This window comes from Pelecanus crispus, chromosome 11 (genome assembly GCF_030463565.1).
Source record: "Pelecanus crispus isolate bPelCri1 chromosome 11, bPelCri1.pri, whole genome shotgun sequence".
NCBI lineage: Eukaryota > Metazoa > Chordata > Aves > Pelecaniformes > Pelecanidae > Pelecanus > Pelecanus crispus.
This window is the reverse complement of record NC_134653.1, coordinates 26,768,399-26,787,083: the sequence shown is the minus strand read 5'-3', so window position 1 is coordinate 26,787,083 and position 18,685 is coordinate 26,768,399. Positions and strand designations below refer to the sequence as shown.

The following is an 18,685-nucleotide window of genomic DNA, read 5'->3' as shown; positions in this document are numbered from 1 at the left end:
TATTACTATTATTGTTTCAACCAGGTAACTATGAAACAGAGTGTGAGAGAGAGAGAGAGAGCACACACGTAGTTATCCTCTAATAAGAGGAGTTTGGTTCTATTATTAATAAACAGCTTGTCTTTAAAAATGTGATTAGTAAATATGGGTTGTAATCTGTTTCCCCTGACTTGATCCCCCACCAGGGAAAATGGAATTTACAACACCCAAGTCCAACTCATGCTAACTGGTGTTCACATACAGTGATTAACAAATCATCCCCTCTATTTCCTAAGCAGGGCCAGGTAGAAGAGTTAGATTTACCCTCTTCTCTCCCATTCGGTATTCTTGCTGCTTGCATGCCTTCAGCAACCACGTGTCAAATACCTGTCTCATCAACATCCTCCTGCAAACAAAAAGGAAGAATGTCAGCACAGGAGAAAAATCTTACCCAGAATACATGAGACAAGATTAATGCATTGTCTGAAGTTATTAGAACTCCCTGCTTTCATTCAGATCATTCAAAAAGATTGTTCCAACTTCTGACCAAATATTTTATTTACAAACACACATACAAAAGAATTATATCATAATCTTTCATTTCTTCTCCACTGTAAATATAGTCCACTCCCTCCTCCCTTGGAAATATTTTGAAAATCCTACTCTACTTTTTTATTTAAAAACAACAAAAAAAACCTCAAAAACCAAACCAAACAAACATTATAACTTTTTTCAAGTCCTATTACAACAAAAAAAATAATAAAGAGCAGCGTGGTCTGATCTCAACACTGAAGGGATTCTACCAAAGCTGCCTTTTATGAACAAGGTCAGGTTAGTTGCCCTCATTATCAAAGCTTCTTTCTCTCTAGATGAAGATAATAGTTGCCAGTGTGCTTCCTCCCCAGGGATACACAGGAGTCATTATCAAATAGTATCCCAAAAATGCAACTAATATGTATTTGTGATTGAACACTATACATCTCTCACACAGAACCAGCATATGGTAGAAGCGTCCTAGTCCAGGAGTCTGAGCTACAGCCTAGTGGAATAGCATTTAGTTCAAACTACATCAGTTATTTCCATAACTCAGTCATGTGGGTGTACTAATTAAGACTGTCAGCAAGTCCCAGCTCTTCTCTAGTCTAAAGAGGCCTAAAAGGTATTTGGGGTTTTTACCAGGTAATTTTCAGTAGGTAGCTGTTACAGCTCATTACAAGTTTATAGGTTGGTAAACAACATGAGTTAAGTAAGTCTTCCTGGAGGGTACTGGTAGTTGTCAGCAAGAGTCTTTGATCGGTAGAGTCACAAATCTCAACTGATGGCTCTATGGTGTATCTCCTAGGTCTTACCACCAGACACAGGAACTGGGGTACTGACTTGTGACACAGCACATCTGTGCATCTGAGACCAACAGGGAAGCTGAGTTCTGGCAAACTGCCATGAAAGTTCTACTTAGGTCTGGCTGGAAAGCAGCTCCAGACCTCTGAGCAAGGAACACACTTCTTATTTTTTCTTCTTTTGTGTTCTGGAAATAGGAGTTCATTTATACTCTTTCTAAAGATAAAAGATTGCACACAAAAACATTCCTGACCCATGGAATCAAAATATGGCTACAGAACCAACAAGAGCCTTCAAACCATCTGATCATCCCTTCCCTGGTGAGGGAGGCATAAGCTACACTGCACCAGTTGCATGCAACTCATCTTCCCTAAGCTTAACCTCCTGAGTCTTTGAGCCTTTTCTCTCTCCTTGCCTCCAGAGGGTAAGCTAACGCACCACAGCTGCACACTCACACCAGTTGGAAAAACTCTTAATTGCTTGCAGAAATACAGCTGCCCTCACTACTCAGCCTGCCCTCCAAACCTGTTTGTGAATCTCCCAAAAAGCAAGCCAGTATCCAAAGCAAAATAGACTTTCTGCAGCTTGCTCTTCAACTGTGAAGCCAGGCTTCTGATGACAGAAAGGTATGAGTCTAGAACACAGGGTGTGACCATCCTCTGCCAATGAAAGGTACAAGGTCCCAAGTCTACTAGGAAAGACAATTCAGTGTTAAAAAACAATTTTTTCTCTCAACTTACACAGGAAAAAAGTGTTCCAGGAGGGGACTCATTGTAAGAGCACATTTCCAAGGAAATGTCCTTTCCCAAGGAAAGCAAACTTTTTTTTGTTAGTATTCTAATACAGAAAATGGCAAATAGGTTTTAATAGCATCATAAATCATAACTACCTGAAGAGTCAGCACTGAATCCATGGGTAAGAATATAAGCCCAGGCAAGGCCTTTAAGGCATCTCAAAAAAGGCCTTTTTTTTTTCTCTCTCAATCAATACTCCCCCTCCCCCTGCAATTTCCACAATGAACAAGTACACACTGTTGTAACTCCTATGTGTGTCTGTGCCTCCATAATATGCAGAAGTAGTCAGTAAGATATATCATTACTCTGAGACAAAGGCTAGTGGTTGAATTTTAAGAGGTGATGAGAACCCAGAGCATCCATTTACTTTAACAGAAAACACAAATGCCAAGCGCCTCTAAAGAAGAAAGATTCCCAGTAATTTCACATTGCAAACTTGGAGTAACTCCAGCAGTTGTAATGGATTTATTTTGGCACAACTGCAGTTGTGAAATATAACCAGTATTATGATTTTGAGTCCAGGTTCTTTTCCCATGAGTTCCACATGGGTCTTGGAGCCAAAATTAAAGCTTACAGGCACATCTTGTTTGTTTCATATCAAATCCAACTGCACATACTGCAACTGACTGAGATAGGTAACCAGAGTAATATTTCTTATTTCTTCAGTGACCTCTGAGCAAAACCAAAGTGATCCTGATGCCAAGCCATCAGGCAATTTGAGAGATTTGTGCAATAATTCTGCCCTGAAAATAAAACAAGAAACAACTCTAACTCAGTACCAAGTATATAATTCAGTGTTTTAGTATTAGCCTCTCTTAATCAAGAAAATTTTAATACTTAAAGCAAACTCTGCTGGGAGGATTAAAAGAAATGAGACAGAAATTTTATTGAGCGGAAGATACTGATTAGGCCACAAGGTAGTTCTCTGAGCTGTAGTAAAATCAAGTATCTTTTTGAATACAGGCCATGCTAAGCTGATAAAGAACATCACCCATAAGCTTCATGGCAGAATGAAGCTTCCCTTCCTTCCCTTATTACCCTGCATCTAATTTAAACCAAGCAACTCTGTGTGGCTCATTGCACTAACATACTAACATGGTGAGGTCTCAACAGGTTTAATTTGTTTGAGAGCAACACCATAATACTGTGGTTGAAGTGTTTTCAGTTTCAACTCTAGCCCCAGGATCTGAGCACTGTATTGTACAGCACGCTGTACTGAGTAGCACAGACCCATCTTGTAGAGGTCTCTCTTCTTTCCCTGCTAAGCTTCACCCGAAAATCAAGAAAGTTCTAAGGCAACAAGTTTAGAGTATTTTCACATTCTGCAATTTTGGAACCAACTAAAAGCAGCATTAAGAACCAACAGACAGAGGAAGTATAAGAATCAAATATATACCCTTTCAACTTTGTCATAACAGACATTGTACTCCCCACCAAACTCCACAGGTCAAATTTAAAAGCCTTCTGGCTGCTTTGTTAATGTTGACTTATTCCTAGGATTAAGTAAATTTAGCTTCTACAAAAAAGCCTTACCTCCACTCTAAACAAGCCTCAGAGCTAGGCTTAATCAATCTCCTTCTCACATCTCACAGAGAAGCAGGAGATGTAAATTGTCCATTACTCATAGAAAATACAACAGCAATCATCATCAGGATGGTCATGCCCCCAAAGGTATTACCAGACTTTAAAAGAGAACCAAAGGCCCACAAATCCCACATTTGTACAAATCTGTATTAATATTTCTTTGCATACCTATAACGGGCATGAGCCACTGATGTCAAGGCCTGCTGCTGTTGTTCCTCCTTCTCTTCCATACGGGACTTCCAACGGTTCCAGAACTTCTGCAGCACCTGAAACAAAATAAACAAAGACATGAAAAACATAGATACTGAGGGAGGAGAAGAACGTAAAGAAAGAAATTATTAAATGTCCTACTGAAACCGCATGCTGCAACAGTTGCCTCCTGCACTGCTTCATATACCAAACTTGTTTTATAACCTGCTATGAATTTTTCTGGTAAAAGACAAAGTCACCATAAACATAGGAAAACAGAAAATTAAAATAACATATCTGACAGTTGACTTACACAGTAGATTTTCTGTGAACAAAGCCACTGATTTAGTAAAAAAGTATTTTTTAGGTGAAAGTGGAAGCCAATCTGACAGCTCAAGAAAAATTAACACAAGAACAACAAAAAAAGTCAAACTCACTGTAACTTGATACTGACGGTAAGAGAGATTTTTTCTTATTTGCTGAAGATGAGTGTTCATGACATTCTGCCAAAGACCCTTAAACCCAAGTTTCTGTAACAAGAAAAAATGTACACAACTTTCATGTAATCCAAATCAGCAGGCACTGCTAAGTTTAGAACTGGCTGCTCCTTACAGACAATCCATGTTTGATGCTACTCCTTGCAATAGCTAAGATTTATGAACTTGTCATCAAAGCCATGCATCAATTTCCTCTCAAACTGTCACTTTTCCAGCTAAACTAAAATTCCCTTCTACTTTCCCAGGGTTTTATTGCGAGACACCTAACTCCTTATTCGGCTACCAACACTACTACCCAGGTCCTTTCCCAGTCTATCTCCTCCTTCAGTTCAAGACTCAGAACTTGCTCCATATCAAAAATAGAAGAGATTCACTTCCCTTTTAGGTCTCCTCTGTGCAAGGTTTTCTGGTCTACAATCCCTTGATTCAGGGATGAACATGGTAAATAGCATTATGACAGCATCCTGCCTTAAAGTGCTCTTATAGTCACTAATGTTTTCAATGCATATATGATCCAAATGGGTTTATTGCCATTTTTTTTTTATAATCGGTACTGATCCACACTTGAAAATAATTCAGTTCCGAAAAAGCTGGAGGCTTGTTTGTGCCCACCTTTCAGACAACCTTCAGGGATTTCTCTCTTTAAAAAAAACCCAACCAAACAAAAAAAGACAGACACTTACTCAACTACCTGCATATGCAATAAGCTATCTTTGTAATCATGTGAAAAGAAGCACGTATGCATTACTACAGAGGGAAAAAATAATTATTGTAGCAAAACAGTGTAAGCAGACAGAAACATTTGGGGTAGAACTTGGAGGGGGGGGTGGTGGAATCAGGAAAAATCAAGAGGAAAATCCAATCTCATGGTGAAATGGCAAGGGAGCACAGTAGCCCAATACCATCAAGATTAATCTCCTACTTCACCAGTTTCCCAATTGGAAGAATAACTATTTTTGAGAGCAGCACAGTTTCCCCATTTGGATTCAACTGGCAGATTCCAGAATACTTGGAATTTAGAAACCTGATGCCTGATCCAAACTCACCACGGCAGAAAATGGTGCATACTCCACTTAACACCCACACACAGAGCACTGTTAATACTAAAGGCACACTGCCAGTCAGAAGTATTCAAATTCTCTCCACAGCCTCTTCCACCTGACACATAACGGTACTCTTACCAACAGATGATGCTTGTAGTGTTTTTCAGCCAGCTCACGCTGTCGAGTCTCTTCCACACACAGTACAACATCTGTCACCAAGTTAAAGTATCTTTTACACAGAAACATTCATCCTGATATATACACAACCTTCTCCCACAGAGGGGCACTAGATCTCCATCTAAATTTGCTTCAATATTCGAATTTCCGGCACTGTTACCTGCACAAGTTTTGATTACAGTCAAGTTTTTAGATTTTGCTGGCTTACCACAATACATTTGTGATTCACTGTTAAGAAAGGAATTCCTCCCCAACCTTAAATTATCTTCTGTAGGCTCTTAAGTTGTCAACAGGCTAACATACTGTAATTACAACAGCTTTATTAATTGTTAGTATATGGCCTTACATACATCTTTCTAATGATAATATGTTTGTTGCCACCCACACTACTGCACAACATTCCTGCTTATTAACCAGATCTTTCCCCCGCAGGAATGCTTTTAGCCTGTCCCTGCTAGGGACTAAATACAGATTGGATACAATGCTTCCAGTGTGCAAAGACTCTCCATAAGGCAATCCTTGCTGCTAGTTTTTCAATGTCCTTTCGGTGAGCATGCATTCTTCTCCTGCACTCCCATGAGAGCCGCCAATCAGAGAAACACTGCTGGACTATCCTGCTTCGGTGATGCTCTTGGGCCAGCTCTAGAAAACAAACGCACAAATTACTCAAGACTTGTTCCGTCCTGGGCTCATTTATATCAGAGGAGGCCATGACATTTAAGCCACTGGTTCTGAAGTGACAGAAGCTCTAACACTGAACAATGGTGGTAAGAGTTCATAGTAACACTCAGCTATGGACTATATTCTTCCTATTGATCACAAAGGCAGTTTTAAAGCAGTAACAGTGTACTGACTTAAGAAGGGGAAGTTAAGACACTGTGTCACTTGTTCAACATACACAAGCTTGCTTACATTTCAGCATACTCCTATTACTAGTTCCCAGATATCTAAGACTGATTCTTTTCCACTATCACTGATCAACAGGCAATTCACACAAATGTCTGAACTCATTCCTGTGACTTCAAGGGAAGAAACAAAAGAACTGGTGTAATAATCTTTACCATCCTGTATGACTTGTGATTTGTCTAATTATCAAGAAAATCCACACACAGATTGACTGATAATAGTCCTGAATACGTCCTTCTCACAGATATCTCAGTCAGAATATAACATGCAATGTGCAAGTTTTTGTCAAAGAAACTGTAAAGCATTTTCTTTTAAATCACATGGAAAGCAGTTGATCTTCCTGACAGTTCAGTATACAGCCTTAGCTAGCCAGGCCTGCAACAGCGTACAGTCCAAGTTGCATCTCATCATCTGTTGAGCAAGCAGAAACATTGCAGCACCTCCTATAATAGAAAAAATATCACTGTGCCCTAAGCAAAGGGGCTGAGCCCTGTTCTGTCCTAACTCACCATTTTCACTCACCATTCTTAAGTTTCTTTGTTTTGTGGAGGTTTAAGTATCCCAGCCACACTTCCACGCATCTCTTCAATTCCCAGTGCCGACGGTGAGTTACCGCCCTAGTCTCCTTCTGCTTGTCATTCTGGCTGTATAAATACAGCTCTCGCCACTGCAACCAAGCCTGACAGAACGATGGAGGAGGGAGGGCAGTAAGGGGAAAAAAACCAGACAAGGTTAGGGAAGTAGAACAAAGAAGAGAAAAGGAAGAACACACAGGCAATAGGAAATTCCATGTAAGATCTAAAGGTGAACGCCATGAGCAATGATGTTCCTCCCCACAAGGGGGAAAAAAACCCTAACAAACGCCAAAGGAATGTCAGCATAGAAAAGGTCAAAGACAAAGAATGTCGATATCAAACTTCTTTTTTCCCTTTTTTGATACTTTCACACTTTTTCCATTAAAAGGCCAAAATAATACTTTTTGGACAACAGGCTTTCTTTCAGACAGAGTATTTTCATATAAAAGAGAATCACATCTTGAGATATAACATTTCCCAAGTCGAGTTTATCTCCTTAGCAGAATACTAGCCTCAAACAGGCAGTGTTGCCATCTTACAGCACAAGCCAAATTAAATATCACCACCTGTTTTTAATAAAATGAACAAAAAGCCAGAGTTCCAGTGAAAGAAAGAAAACCATGCTGTTTTCGCTTCAGCTAAGATGAACAATTTACTGGAGGAGCTGACAACCTCTCAAGAATATGAAATGCTGGATTGTGTTTTCTTATCCCAAAATGAAGTTAAGCATGCTCACAGAAATTCGTTAGGACATAGAAATGTTGCCCTACAAAGAGGCAAGGTGCTGTCAAACAGCTGAGCAGTGTAATCTTGCCCCCTAATGGGATAGTGGATTGGACCTCTGTGGAGTTTGGCATTCTAGAGAGCTGGATCCAACTACCCTCCATGCCCTGCTCGAAATGCCACAGCTGCAAACTCAACACACCTGTTTTCTTTTACCTATTATTTACCTGTGGCTAGTTTCTCTGGTAGAGAGAACTCTGATACATTCACTATCATCAAGCATTGTATAAGACAGTAATAATTCCTTTTGACAGTCTGCTGCCTAGCAAATACAAGACATGGATCCAGTTTGCTTTGCCTGGATTCCTTGTAAAGAAATTTTTCATGTAAAAAAACCATCTTGACTGCTTCACAGAATATCTCAAGTTGGAAGGGACCCATAAGGATCAAGTCCAACTTCCTGCTCCTCAGAGGACTAAATCACATGACGTAAAGCACCGTCCAGACACTCCTTGAACTCTGACAGGCTTGGTGCCATGACCACTTCCCTGAGGGGCCTGTTCCACTGACCAACCACCCTCTCAGTGAAAGCCTTTTCCTAATGTCCAATCTGAACTTCCCTTGATGCAGCTTCATTCCATTTCCTCATGTCCTAATACGTTCTTCCATCGTAAGTACTGCAATTTGCAAAACAAAGGAGTATAAGGCCTATTTTTTATTAATCTGCAACATGAGTCACACATGCATGCAACCTAAACATTAGAAGTGGTAGTAGCTGAAGCTCCTGGGACTTACTCGAGATTGCAGGCTCTGGGCCCAATGCTGCAGAGCCAAAATATTCATTTTACGTCCAGTGCAGTTCTGGTAGTGTCGTCTTCTCCACACTGCCCACGATATGCTGCCAAAACAATGTTACAGACATGTTCAAACGCAGCTTCCATAGTTTGGTGCAAGAAATCACCTTCCTCTCACTGGAAAAAGGTATGAACAACAATCTTTTAAATTCACAGTCTATAGGCATACCAGAAGAATTCAGACACACACTCATGAAAAAGGGGGTAGGGGTGGGGAATCAAACATGGAACCAAGTCACTGCAAGAAAAGATAACAGAACACAGGTAAAAAACATCGCCTTATGATCAGTGCCTCTCTGCCTGTTTCCATTCCATTCTTACCGCAAACAGCTTCTTTCCCTGAATGCCAGTGCCACAGACCACATCTCACGTTTTGTCCTTTGAACAGCAACATAAACCAGCCAGTGCTGCCAGGTCCTGAGCAATTTTTGCTTCTTTGCTGCGCACAACAAAAAAATTACAGCATCTTAAGCTCATGCAAGAATCTAGCATTTTTTAACCACTCCATAACACCACTTGTCCCCAGCCTCCAGTCCCCTCAATCCATAGTGACACCTCGTGGGAAACCCTGAAACAACAGCCACCAGAGCCACAGCCACAACCATCCACCCCAGCTGAGACTGTCACACTGACAGGGATCTCTGAAATGCTGACAGCATCATGCCACTTGTTCAGAGCAGCGTAAATTATCAGACAATGACACTGCTTTGTCTTCACTGCTTACAGGGTATATAATTGTATAACAATATTCAGCTTAACAACCTTACTGGGTAAGAATTACAGGATTTTCTTTGGTTCGTTATAAAAAAAAAAAAAGTTCATCAGGTTCATCAGTAGCTTTTCAAGACTTATTCTCTATTACAGCAGAGAACTCAACCAGAAACAAGTCAAGTTTATTTAGCAGGCTAGTCACGCAGCTAAAAACAGAAGTGGTGTCACAAATTCCAGTTTAACACTTTATGCAGTGCGCTGCACTTTCTCCTCACAACAGTCTTGCTTGTCAGAACCGACACTATTAAAAGCAAAGTTATTAGAAAAAACATCATTGATTTTATGCCACTTCACACATTAAAAAAAAAAAAAGGTGTGGACTTTTTTTTAGTGTAAGATTTCCTTGTGATCTGGTGAATCAAGTATTAACCTACCTTAAAACAGGTCACTTTCCTATCTTTTTGGCTAAGTAACACACAGCTGCTTCTGTAAGTACTCTGGCCTCACTCAGTAAGAAAGTAAATCTAGATAGTCTATCAGTTTGTTTCCAAAGGTGCCAGTCCATATAATATTCTGAGGCTACATTCATATGCAAAGAGATCAGTTAACTTATTTTGCAAAATCAGCACAGAACAAAACCACAGTTATCATCTGTAAAAGAGTGTCATCTTCCACTTCAGGGAAACAGATACTCCCTGAAACCAAAGGAAGCTGCAACCAATATAGGCAACTTCATCAGCAGGACAAATCCATTGGCAGATCAAAGAATCTACACAATAAGACAAGAGGCACATCAAAAGCTTGGGCTTTTTTTTAATTGCAAGACACAAGCTGGAAGGAATAGTGAATACAGATAAAATATATGCAGTTAATACCACAGGGAATTATTATCTAGTTTCTATAGCCACAGCTGATAGAGAATTCCAATAACACATTCTATCAAAAAAATATCTATTTGAACACATATTGTGATAAAGTAAGAAAACAAACACAAAACCCAAAAGCCAGCCAAACCACCCCCCCAAAAACAAACAACACAGTCCAGAGCAGATGGAGAGGCCCGTAAGCTTATTCACTGGCATCCCTAAATAACTATACAGCTACAGAGTTAGTGCATCAAACAGAACCCCCCTGCCAGCTTTAGACAGACAACCATCTGTACCTAAAAGCATTACACTTCCATAGGTGGGGGAGGTCAATGTGCAAGCACATACAAGGGACAGAGATTCTGTGTAAATATTTCCCTTGGAAACTCCCATCTCAATATGTCCCTAAATAAAGGTAGTTACCATCACTTCACTTACCATGAGACTCCGCAACATAATATTTGTTCCTCTTTCCTTGTTGCTGACATACATAGGCTCTCCAAGCCTTGAATATCAAATTATGGAGTGAATGCCTGAAAAATGAAAAAAAGCATTATTCAGTGACATAGCTACCAATACCTAGAAGTAGGATTCTTTCAAATTCAGTTGCACTCTAAAGATACGTTAGATAAGAAATTTTTACTTCATCCTAAGACAACAGCAACAAAAAAAAAAAAAAAAACCAAGGAGGGGGGAAGAAAAATATGAAAATAAGCAATGAAGACATTGCTCTTGGCCTAGAGGTACTGTTGATGTAATTTGCTTACTGGTATTCATAACTCCTTCAGAACCTAAGGAAAATTTCTCATACTGCTATATACACACAATAATAGGAAGTAATTTCACAAACCTGTTATGGCTGTCTGCTCTGAGGCTGAGCTTCCTTTCTCTGCAAACAGCCCACCACTCCTTCCACTCTCCAAAAGTTTTTTGAAGAATCTTCTGGTCATAAAAGCATCTAAACAGTTGAAAGATTTGGACATGAGAAACTTCATATAGGTTTCCAGGTTGACCACAAATCAGTTTTAATGAAGATTATGCTACCTCATTTCCAGTCTTGACTGACTAGCCTAACAGCATCTAATTGCATTTAAAAAACCCCTACCCTACTGTGACACTTTATTCCAAGATTCTGTGAAGTATGACAGGAAGCAATCAGCTTACTGACTGTAAATACTTCACCAAAAGTCAAGGAAGGAAAGACAGATGTTAACTGACTTGCCAAATACCAGAGTGCCAGTTGACTTTAGACCTATGAACAACTCGCATCTTTCATCCTCAGTTCTGTGTTTTACTCAGACAACCAGCACAGCTGATAAATAATGATACATCCATTTTCCTTGCTAATTTTGTTTTTTGTTATTTTAACACAAAATATTTTTATGTATAGAAATAACACAAAAGCTACTTCAGATTTTATAATGCTTTGATATTTCCACTGTGTTCTTAGAAACAGCATGCTGATCTTAAGTCATCCCAAATTTAAAATCTTCCCAAAGAACACTTAAATAGGCTTAAGAACTCCTTCAGCAAGTTCCACACCATCTATGCTAAAAATGAAGCTATTCATCTGCTCATGTACCTTCTCCTTCCATGGCTAAGCCATGCACAAAATGGATTCACAAGTCATATATGACCTTCAAATTCTTTAACCCCAGTAGAACAGCTTTTATACCCAGATTTAATTAACACACCTGACCAGGTAAGAAGTGATGCTACATTTCAACTGAATTATGAACAACTCAAAATTCAAATATAGGAGGTTCTGGTGAGGGAATTAGGATTTTGATCACCTAACTAAACATAATGGTCGTAATAGCAATAATAATTGCTATTTCAAGCAATTAAATTTTTTTATTTTAAAATATTCTCTCAAATATTTTTTTATGTGGTCAAGATGACCTGGGCAGCAGCCTAAGAAGCAGAAAGTCTCATCAACTGGAATATGAACACTTTCCGAAAAATTCTCATCTCTTTGTATTTGTGATGGAGAGAAGGAAAATAGGAGGACCCATGAAAACATACAAGCTAACAAACAAAAAGCACACAAGCCCAGACTCACAACCTTTGATCACAACTATCCCACTAGCTTAATGAAATTGGTCATGTCTGTAATAACAACAGGATTAGGCCCAGAATACATCAAGGTCCCTCAGTGAAACACATATGAATCCTCTCACAAGTTGCAATTCATAACTACCTACCCCAAGCCAAGTTGCTAAGTCATTCCAAGCACTCAAGCAGAAAAGGAAAAAAAAAAAAAAAAAAAAAAAAAAGAAATGAGCTATACGTTAATATTTTGGACTTGGTGCATTAACAGAACATTGCAGATAAAAGCTATGGAGAACTGGGGACTCTTAAATCTAAAAAGGCAATTAATTCTTTGCTGAACTTTATAAAAATATATTTCTACTCATTCTCCTAAAATAAAATAAAATAATCATTGTCCTGAATTCACACACAGCCAAAGTAGTACAAATTCAGTACATGGGATAGCAAGAATGGTAAGGTTCACAGGACAACTTCCGTTTACCAACTAAGGCAGATGTAGTCAGAATCTATTTGATACAGTACAAGGAGATTGGAGAACTATGGGCCTGATCTTATCCTGACTATAACAACTGCAGGTCTTTCCACTGGGAACTGCTTCAGTTCCCAAGTGTGTGGTCAAACAAGAATGAACATGCAAATTAAAGCAAGAAAAGAGTATCACAGTGTTGGTTTTCAGTAGCTGATGGAACACTAACAACAGAAATGAATCATCTGCCACAGGTATTTCAAAGTCAGACAGATACAAAGCATATATAAATATACATTAAGAACAATAGTGCAAATGGTAAAATGAACTGAATTTCAAGATCTATCTCTAGTTATAACTTTGAAAAATCATTATATTTAAAGCAGGTGTCACAATCATACCCCATCATTTATATGCACGTACAGTTCACCTTCATCAAGACAACCACAATTCCTACAAATTTAGTCAGTAAAATTTAACCATCATTATTAAAAAAAAACCAAAAAGCAGGAGCAAGAAGGGTATTCAAATGAAATCTTCAAGTGATCCCAAAAGACAACCAAATATTTTCTTGGCAGCTAGTACTCTCTTAGCCTAATGGTACAGCACTAAACCATTAAAAAAAAAAGAAAAACCCAAACCCACAAAAAACCCCACCCTTGATTTCTGTAATTTTATCTACCTGGCTTTGGAGGGGAGAACTTGTCCAAACGTCTTTTTTGCCCACAAATAGAAGAATTTCCTTGCTAGATATCTGGAATATAAAGAAAGGTTAGTTGCCTTTGTACTCTTTCTCTGTTAAGTCCCAGGCAGCAGTAAAAATAGGAACTTTTATGCTAGTTTCAATAATAAAACTAAGGGTCTGGTTTTCAGAGATCAATGCATATACAAAATAATTTACACCCTGAAATTAGTACATTTAACAGGACTATTCACCAAGCACAAATAGAGGCCCAAGCATCACTGCAAGACTTGAATTGGGACATACTTCTTTAGTAAAGCAAGGCAGCTGAAATGTCTTCCAAGCAGCCCACTTACACCCAGTGTAATGAGCTAATGATGCTAATGAGCAGGCTGCTGATTAAATGGGGAACCTTTTTGTGATTCAGAAGCAGTAATATCGCTGTTTGCCTGAAGTCAACCAGCTAAGTCACACTTGTTTCCAGAATACTTGAGCCAATCTAATGTTTACCCCTGCCTGAAACCAGCAGATCTTCCTTCTTCCTACTCCCCCACAGCAGTTCCGCTTCTCAGCAAGCTTCTCCTAGTACCAGTTCAACTCACTAATCTGTGATTGTCATACTATCACCCCTCCCCCCCCTTTTTTCAAACAGATTTAAGAGTTAATTGGCTTACAGAGGGCCCCAGTGAGCACCAAAGCCAACACAATTAATTAAAGCATACAGCCATGAACAGGACCCCCTTCTTTCAGCAAGTCTGAATTGCTAGATCAGTCCCAAATTCAGCAAATATTAGGCTTTTAATCTCTCAACAATTACCATCCTGCGTTTGTCACAATTCCTTCAAAAAACAAAAGTAGTAAAGAAACACAAGAGGAGGGCAAGACTAAATCATTACACCTGGCAGTCCCCTATCAAAGCATATTGTTAAATAGCCATTTTTTAACTTTACATTAGAAAATCAAAAATGTACAAAATCTGACTGAGTCAATGCATGTCCTCAAGTTACCACAAGACATCTTCAGAACTGTCTGGCATGCCTGTGAATAAAACCTTTGCCTTAGCCTGCACTTGTCCAACTAAAACCAGACCTCTTTAGGTCTGATCGTGCTCCATTCAGTGAAAATTATGTTTTGTACTTGTCACCTGATTTGGAAGTCTTTTAACCTTCTTCCTTGATGCCAGGTATATCCAACTTGATCCAGATTGTTGCGACCTCCATCCTGAAATTGATGTTTGGCAGACTGGGGAGCAACAAATTGCCCAGTTGCATGCATTTGATGCCTAGGTAGTTGTTGGATTTCATGCATCTTCAGAGGTTTTGAACTTAAAAGAAGAAACATTTTGTGTAAAACTACATTAACTTCAAAGAAGTGGCATTATTTCAATAAATTAATCTAGAACAAAGGTATACAAGCACATATAGAAGTTGACAGCTACAAGATGTTAAAACACATTTATTGCCTCTTTATCAGGCATTTTTCACTATCTGGAATTTTAAAGTTGTTTCCCCAAGACAAGCAGGAAGACACATTTCAGCACAATCATGTCACAGACAATTCCTTTCTCCTCTAAAGTTGAAATGAAAAGGCACTAAAACGCATTTGTGCTTCCCCTCCCATGCACGTACATACAGTGTGCCCTTACAGGGAAGATTTGAATGTGGTTTTCTGCCTTTTATTCTTGAACATATCAAGGTATTCTGTCTATTGCTAAAAAATTCCCTTGAGGACTAGAGAACTGAAGTAAGAATTTCCATTTTCCATTTTAACATGAAATGCACTTATATGTATAGTTCTTTTACAGGGAACCCTTTCCTAGTTTTGCTCATATTTTAATTAAATAAGTTTCTTCTTTAAAAAAAAAAAAATCCCTTCCTGTTTTTACATATCCATCATTAAAAAGCAAAATTGGGCATATTCTTCCATCATACAGTTTACTTTCACATGTAGTTGTAATCTCAAAAATAACAGGTATGTTTTTATGAATTTAAGTATTTTGTCTCAGTAATTTTCTGAAAACAAGAATGATAAAAAAAAACCTAACCAGATAAAACTTGCTGAACCAGTTGTATTGAAGCTTCTTTCCCAAAACAAATACTGCCACCACCCTGAAAATTTGCACATTAGAACCACAAACACATTCCTGAACTGCGTAACAGGCAACAGAAGAGGATAGTCCGAAGTCTCATCCTAATAATCACCTGAAGTGAGCTAGGAAAAACATGGCTGCAGCCAGAAAAAAATGTTGATTCCACAAAGTTATTGGAACAATCCATACTAGTAAGTTTCAGGAGTTCAGCTGAATAACCTTCATGGTATTAACAACAAATCATTGTGGGGTGGGGGGACAGACAGGACACATCAACAAAACCAAAACCCAAACCCCACAAAAAAAAAAAAAATCATCTCATAGGAGGATATACAGTATTTTTGGCTTGTTCCAGCAAGCTGCAAGGAGATAAAACAAAGCTAATGAAAGAAAACAAGGCCTATATAAATTATTGTTCTCCAATAAAATATTATTTTAATGTTTTCTGACAGAGGTGGGCCCTGTCCAGCAGACAAAAAGATTCTGTTTACGTCAAGATGTGCAGTTGAGGCAACTGTAAGCACTTCTGAAGAGTTTCAGGCACTTTTAAATTTATGCAAAATAGCTTTCAGCACGAGTTCTTGTAAACGTCTGTTAGGCCCAATTCCCTTTAAAACCATCTAATCTGCTCCAAAGGTAACCTGGTCTGATCATATGCAGTGACAATGTAACACAAAATAGCTTAAAAAAAAAACAAAAACCCACTCAGGTAGAACATGTAAAAGCTTTGTATTAAAGTCTAAGGCATGTTGGAAAACCATTAAGTATTCCTATATGTAATTTTTAACAGATTATTCCTAAATTTGAAGCACTTTATGTGCTACACATATGTAGTGATGACAGCCCATGTCCATAAGAATTTATGTAAAGTAACCATGAAAAGTAAGAGTTGAAGGAGGATGTAAAGTTAGAAGATAAAAGCATGGGAAGAATAAGAGAACTAACACCACAAAATAAATCTGTGGTTGGGCCAACAACTATATCCAAACATCTTACATTCTAACATTGTTTTTATATTTGAATGTTATGATAATGTAAACCCACGTAAAGTCATGTTTCATGATGGGTTTGGGAGTGGGGGGGTGTCTTTGTTATTTTTTGTTTTGTTTTTAAGAGGAACGCTTTCTGATTAATAATGTTCCATAAAGACCAATACACCCTCATATGAGAATAACTCAGCTTTGTCCTGTCCCATGGGGAATGCATAAGATGTCATAATTAAAAAAAAAAAAAAAAAATTACAGCTGAGCTCTTTAACAAAGTAGCATCTTATTATTGCTTACCTGCTTTCAGATTTCTCCATTTTGCTACAGTTCCAAGTCTGCAGTAAACAAATGCACTCTTTGCACTGGAATGTTGTATATTAGCTTTGGACAAAGCATAAATTAGTTCCCGTTATTTGTGATGAATCCATCAAATGGATCTATTCTAAATGCAGTCTGTGTCTCAACAGTGACAGGAATTCCACTCACTCAACCTGCATACAAATAGCATAACGCAATTCTAGATGTTTAATGTGAAAAGCATGTCTGCACACCCACAGCCTTGCTGACCTGAATGATACCGTGCTGACACAGTTTATTGGTAATAAAGTCATAACCGTTTGAATCCTAAGACGGCAACTCTGCCTACCCAAATAAAGCTGTGCTAGAAAGATACTAGAGAAAGATGACCCTGTTACGTTCCCCTATTTATAAATAAATTAATAATCAAGGGTGACAAGATCAGTACCTAATCAAACCGACTCCTTTTCGCTAAGCGTCTCTCCCTTCACAAGCACATAGAAATGAAGAAAATAGAGACTTCCACCAGCTCCAGCAACAAGTTCTGTATGCATGGAACCTTTCACCTGCCAAAGGTCTCAGAGGAGATTAAGACTCCGTGAAAGCACCTGGACTTACGACCAGCAATCTCCCTGTGTGAGATCCAACACGGACATTTCTATAAGCAAGGTTTAAAGTGTGACAGAAAAAAAAACCTCCAAAAACTTACTGCAGTCAGTCTGAGTCTGCCTGCACGAAATTCCTTTCGGCAGAGCACAATTATAATCTGCAATTTTTTTGTGCTTATGGACAGACACTCCAGAACCACACGATGCTGCTCTAGAACCCTGCCCTGAGGCGCTGGAGGCCGCGCCCGCCTCCCGAGCCACCCAACACACGGATCCTGCTGCCCCCCGCCGCCGCCGCCGCCGGCTCCTGCCCGCTGAAGGCGCGACGGGCCCCGCAGCCAAGCGGCGCAGCCTCCCCCCGGGACCGGCCGGCGGCGGTAACGGCTGGGCCAAGGCAGCGCCGCCCGGGGCACCGGCCCGGCGGCCGCTCGGGGCGGCCCCGCAGCGCCACACGGAAGCCGGCGGGCAGCAGCGGGAGCCCGGGGGCTCTGCCCTCCCTAACCGCGACGTCCCCGCTGTCGCAGACGCCCGCACGGCCCCATCGGCCTTCGCAAGCCGCGCCGGGAGGGGGGGGCGCCGGGAGGGGAAGGCAGCGGCCAGGCGCGCGCCACCCACCGGCTGCCGGCCCGCCCTCACGCCGAGGGCCACAAGCCCCGCCCACCACCACGGAGAGGGGGCGGAGCGCCCGCCCACCCTCCCTCGGCGGCGGCGGCGGCGGCGAGGCAGCGCCCCCCGGCGGCGGGGAGGGGTCGGCCCGCTGCCCCCGCGCCGGTGCGGGCCGGGCGCGCTGCGCCGGCCTTGAGCCCCCGGGCTGCCCGCGGGGCGCAGCCTCCGCCAGGACAAATATTTGTCGACTTTAGGCGTCAACCGCAGTCCCGAGTAGCGGGAAAGGGGCTAAGTGCGCCATGGCACCGAACTGCCGCTCACGCCGCACTGCAAACGGAGGAGAACAAGAATTTCTGTGCCATTGGGCTTTTCTGCTGCGAGTAGCCAGTAGCCAGCGTCTTACAAAAAAGATGTGCCTTTAGGAACTAAAAAAATAGTATTTCAGCTCACAGTAGCAATGTGTACGAAAGCAACAGTAGAAGACACCACCACTGAGGCCCTCTCAAAGCCAGTGCCTCCAGCATTGTGTAATGGCCGCTTGGCGAGAGGCTCGTGGCCCGCTGGTTGCTACCGTGTCTCACCGTGTATTTCTTCGAAAAGCAAACTCACTAGGAGAAACTTCTTAATGGCTGCAATGCTATCTTATTTATAATCCAGCACTTT

At 40.4% G+C, this 18,685-nt stretch overlaps 2 protein-coding genes across 2 annotated transcripts in view; both read right to left on the bottom strand.

The window, feature by feature from the left end:
• Nucleotides 1–16,829, bottom strand: part of SFI1 (SFI1 centrin binding protein) — a 30,195-nt gene extending 13,366 nt beyond the window's left edge. The window contains exons 1-13 of the mRNA XM_075718684.1: nucleotides 16,809–16,829; nucleotides 14,581–14,760; nucleotides 13,437–13,508; nucleotides 11,087–11,194; nucleotides 10,675–10,769; nucleotides 8,981–9,098; nucleotides 8,601–8,703; nucleotides 7,030–7,186; nucleotides 6,082–6,243; nucleotides 5,563–5,633; nucleotides 4,322–4,414; nucleotides 3,864–3,961; nucleotides 304–385 (exon numbers count right to left, since the gene is read on the bottom strand). Coding sequence (XP_075574799.1) covers nucleotides 304–385; nucleotides 3,864–3,961; nucleotides 4,322–4,414; nucleotides 5,563–5,633; nucleotides 6,082–6,243; nucleotides 7,030–7,186; nucleotides 8,601–8,703; nucleotides 8,981–9,098; nucleotides 10,675–10,769; nucleotides 11,087–11,194; nucleotides 13,437–13,508; nucleotides 14,581–14,760; nucleotides 16,809–16,828 — 1,359 coding nt within the window. The 5' untranslated portion in view covers nucleotide 16,829. The remainder of the gene's footprint in view (nucleotides 1–303; nucleotides 386–3,863; nucleotides 3,962–4,321; nucleotides 4,415–5,562; nucleotides 5,634–6,081; nucleotides 6,244–7,029; nucleotides 7,187–8,600; nucleotides 8,704–8,980; nucleotides 9,099–10,674; nucleotides 10,770–11,086; nucleotides 11,195–13,436; nucleotides 13,509–14,580; nucleotides 14,761–16,808) is intronic.
• Nucleotides 16,830–17,260: 431 nt separating this feature from the next.
• On the bottom strand, nucleotides 17,261–18,384 carry EZHIP (EZH inhibitory protein). Its single transcript, XM_075718948.1, is given in 6 exon segments — nucleotides 17,261–17,374; nucleotides 17,518–17,842; nucleotides 17,844–18,106; nucleotides 18,109–18,166; nucleotides 18,168–18,312; nucleotides 18,315–18,384. Coding segments are annotated over 6 exon segments (975 nt in total).
• Nucleotides 18,385–18,685: the final 301 nt, after the last annotated feature.